The following is a 3,517-nucleotide window of genomic DNA, read 5'->3' as shown; positions in this document are numbered from 1 at the left end:
AATTAATATTTTGATTTCACAGATCGGTCACATCTTATTTGTTGACTAACACTTGGTTGGATTAGCTTTATTAAAATAGAGTTCTTTGATTAATTAAAAGAAAATAGTTCATTCTTCATTCTTCTGTTGAGCTGAAAATATGCAGGTTAGATGGAATGCATGAGACCTTGAGACCAAATCACATGCAGACTAGTTCTGTGCAGAGGAGGGGAAAACAGTCATTTCATTCCCTTACACCATTATTACATTATATTATGTTTAACTTCATATACATATTGTTATTATTAATATAATTAATGTGCACTATTTTATAATCTTTGTGGCTCCATATAAATAAATAATGCAAAAACGTGAAGTTTTTATTACTCTTTTCATGAGAGTTACAGAGGCATAGCCAGAAAGGGTTAAAAAGAGAAGCAAAAATAGCAGAAAATAAACTTTAAACAGGAATGTTCCAGACAAACCAAAAGCCTAAATTAATGACGCGTGAGATCCAAGGAGTGATTCAGGGATAATGTTTATTGAAATCATATTTGTATTGATCACTTTTGTGCACAAATCAAAATACAAGTGCAGGTAAAATGTAACTTTTAAATCAAAAGATGTAATAAAGTCATCGTTTTCATGAACCAGAGACTTTCTGGGGTCTTTTCATTAAATGCACCCACAGGTTGTTCTGCATGGGTTCCCAGCAGCTGAAATTCACAACCTGATCCCTTTTTACCAAAGTGCTTCCGAAAATCATTTTAAGGGGAATTTAACTGTTTTGGCTTGCTTTTAGCACCCCCTAGTGTCCATTTGTAGAACTGAAACCAAAACTCCTCGCTGTGCGTTCGTCTTTTTAACTCCTTAATCTAACAGCTGAATTATTTCCCGGCCTTCCTCAGTGTCTACAGGAGTGAGTCATCACAAAATACAAACAAATCAGCTGTTTTCATGATCTCAAACATGCTGGAAGCAGACTGCAGCACCAGGTTAGTCCCAACAGAGCGGCTTGACACTCTGAAGTTGCAAGTGGAAAATTCTGGATGGCCTTTTATTAAACCTGTATAGGGTAATTTTAGCACACAGTGGTTCAAGAAAATGATTTAAAAACATGAAAAATTTGCAAAAATTTCCTTTAAACATTTCCCCCCCTTAGGTCAGAAAAACTAAGTGAAACAAGGTTTTTATTTAAGAGCTGACAGATTTTCTTGTGATCTTTGAGTTGTTTTCTTCTGGTTTAAAACTTTTGCATGATTGTAGAAATAAAAAATGAAATCAGTTACTAGAGAAATCCTGGCCTTTAGTTACGCCGGCCCTTTTTAACTACTGTTGTTTCAATCAGAGATTAAATGAAGGAGGAATCATCTGAACAGGTGGAAACCTGAACGTGAGTTTGGTGTGTGATGAGCTGGCTTTAGTCGATTCCGCTGAACATAGGAGAGTTGCTTCTCCTTCTCTTGTAGACCACCATCACAGCGACTCCTTTAACGTCCCTCAGCCTGTCGGAGTCGAAGTCCACCAGAAGCTTCTTCACCCCGGTCTTTCTGGGTGAGAACGTGATCTTCACAGTCACCTTCTCGCCTGGAGTGATAACTCCGCTGAAAAACACAGAGTTGGATTCTTTTCCCTGTTTTCACAAACATGAACCGCAGAGCAAAATCTGACAGAATATAGTCTGGTCCACCAGACCAGCTGAGCTGTGATTTTAGTCTGGATTACTTACTCGACGCGGAGCCGGGTGTCAGACAGCAGGCCGGCTCCTTCTGCGGTGAACACACCATCCCTCAGAGGGACCGGCAGAGGATTGGTGAAGGAGATGCTGGCGGTCACTTGTTCCCAAATGTACGGTTTTTGATTCACCTGAAAAGAAGGAAGTAGTTGTTCATCTATGGTAGTATACAGGCGTGTCGAGGTACATCTAAAAACATCAAAATAACAAAAACACTTCTGTATTACATTGATTCATTACACACAGAGTGGAATACTTCACGATTATGGCTCACAGAATATGAAAACCCCAAATCCAAATATTACACAAGACGAGGTTTGGGTGAACCCACCCGTATGGAGAGCTCAGGCTTGCTCAGGTGGATGTTAGACACAGCCATGTAGGGTACGTTCTGCCCCTGAACGTCGGCCAGAACTTTCACCCTGATCAGATAGTGCTCCGAGACACACCTGGCGTAGTCCTTGTAGTACAAACGCAGCACCTGTTTGTGGACTGAACACATAGAGAACATGTGACCAAGTGTGCCGCACTGAGCAGCATCTATCGCCGCCCCACAAACTTAAAGCAAGTCCTGCATTTTGATTTGTGTTCAAAAGTTACATTTACTAATATTTGTTGTGTATTAGAAAACTGAAGAACTGAACTGTAGGGTCATTTCATCTAGCTAGCTCCGCTAACTGGGAGGAAATTTAAAACGTTTGTGTCGCTACAAATAAATGTGACAAATCTCTGTTGAATGTCAGAAATAAGGAAGGAGAAGGTGACTGGATGCAGAAGAGAAACGTGTGAAACTGAAGTTAAGTGCGAAGGTCAGGCAGGAGGATTTGTATGGAGAGAAATCAGGCTCAAAAATCTGAGTGTGGGTAACCAGATATGTACGATTTGCATGTGCAGTAGCCAAAGTTACACACACACACACACTTACACACATACACACACACACACACACACGCACGCGCGCGCGCACACACACACACACACACACACACACACACACACACACACACACACACACACTTTTGAGTCTTATTTGCCTCCATAGCTCATAGGAACTACAGACTACAATTAAAATCATGAAAATTGGACAAATGTCATATTTATTTTTGTAGATGTTTATTTGTTTAATCTGACTAATTTTTAAAAGCATTAACCAGATTAGTCAATTCCTGAACATTACGAGTAGAATAATCACTAAAATATGATCAATTTCATGATCCTTTCATCATTATTTTATAGGGAAAATTCAAATATTTTACATGAGATTATTGAGCGTGCTCATAGTTGAAGAGTTTAACTTAGTGCCGTGCACTTAGGAGCGGCTGACCTTGGTTGGCTGGAACGGTCACGTTGCTTATCTGCTTGTGGCACTCCCCCCGGTGGAGAGAGTTGTAGGTTACAGCCATGGCCCTCATGGTCAGCTTGACCTGAGCCTCGTCACCTCCTTCGTTCTTCACCTGCGAAACAGAGGTTGGAATAACTGAACAAATGCAGACCAGCTACATATGTAAATAAATGTTTTCTGTCCCTTTTTCACATTCCAGTTCTTGTTTTACCTCAATAATCACATCAAAGTCAGTTCCAAACACACACTTGGCATGTTTGATGATGAGTTTCAGGCGAACCGGGTCGTCGCTAAGTTCAGTCGGCTGGGTCACCCTACGACCCGCTCTCTCATACACAACTCTCTCTTTTTCAGAGCCTGTGGAGGAATCAAAATAAGATTAACACCCACATAATGAGACATCTGAAGATCCGATGTGCGTACATTAATCTGACATTATGTATGGGTAGCTAGACAATGTG

At 40.5% G+C, this 3,517-nt stretch overlaps 1 protein-coding gene across 1 annotated transcript in view; it reads right to left on the bottom strand.

Moving 5' to 3' along the window:
* Positions 1–500: 500 nt before the first annotated feature.
* Positions 501–3,517, bottom strand: part of tgm2l (transglutaminase 2, like) — an 8,930-nt gene continuing 5,913 nt past the window's right edge. The window contains exons 11-15 of the mRNA XM_015965186.3: positions 3,268–3,413; positions 3,039–3,168; positions 2,046–2,206; positions 1,709–1,845; positions 501–1,583 (exon numbers count right to left, since the gene is read on the bottom strand). Coding sequence (XP_015820672.3) covers positions 1,400–1,583; positions 1,709–1,845; positions 2,046–2,206; positions 3,039–3,168; positions 3,268–3,413 — 758 coding nt within the window. The 3' untranslated portion in view covers positions 501–1,399. The remainder of the gene's footprint in view (positions 1,584–1,708; positions 1,846–2,045; positions 2,207–3,038; positions 3,169–3,267; positions 3,414–3,517) is intronic.

Source organism: Nothobranchius furzeri, chromosome 4 (genome assembly GCF_043380555.1).
Source record: "Nothobranchius furzeri strain GRZ-AD chromosome 4, NfurGRZ-RIMD1, whole genome shotgun sequence".
Classification (NCBI taxonomy): domain Eukaryota; kingdom Metazoa; phylum Chordata; class Actinopteri; order Cyprinodontiformes; family Nothobranchiidae; genus Nothobranchius; species Nothobranchius furzeri.
This window is presented reverse-complemented; position numbering and strand designations above follow the sequence as displayed.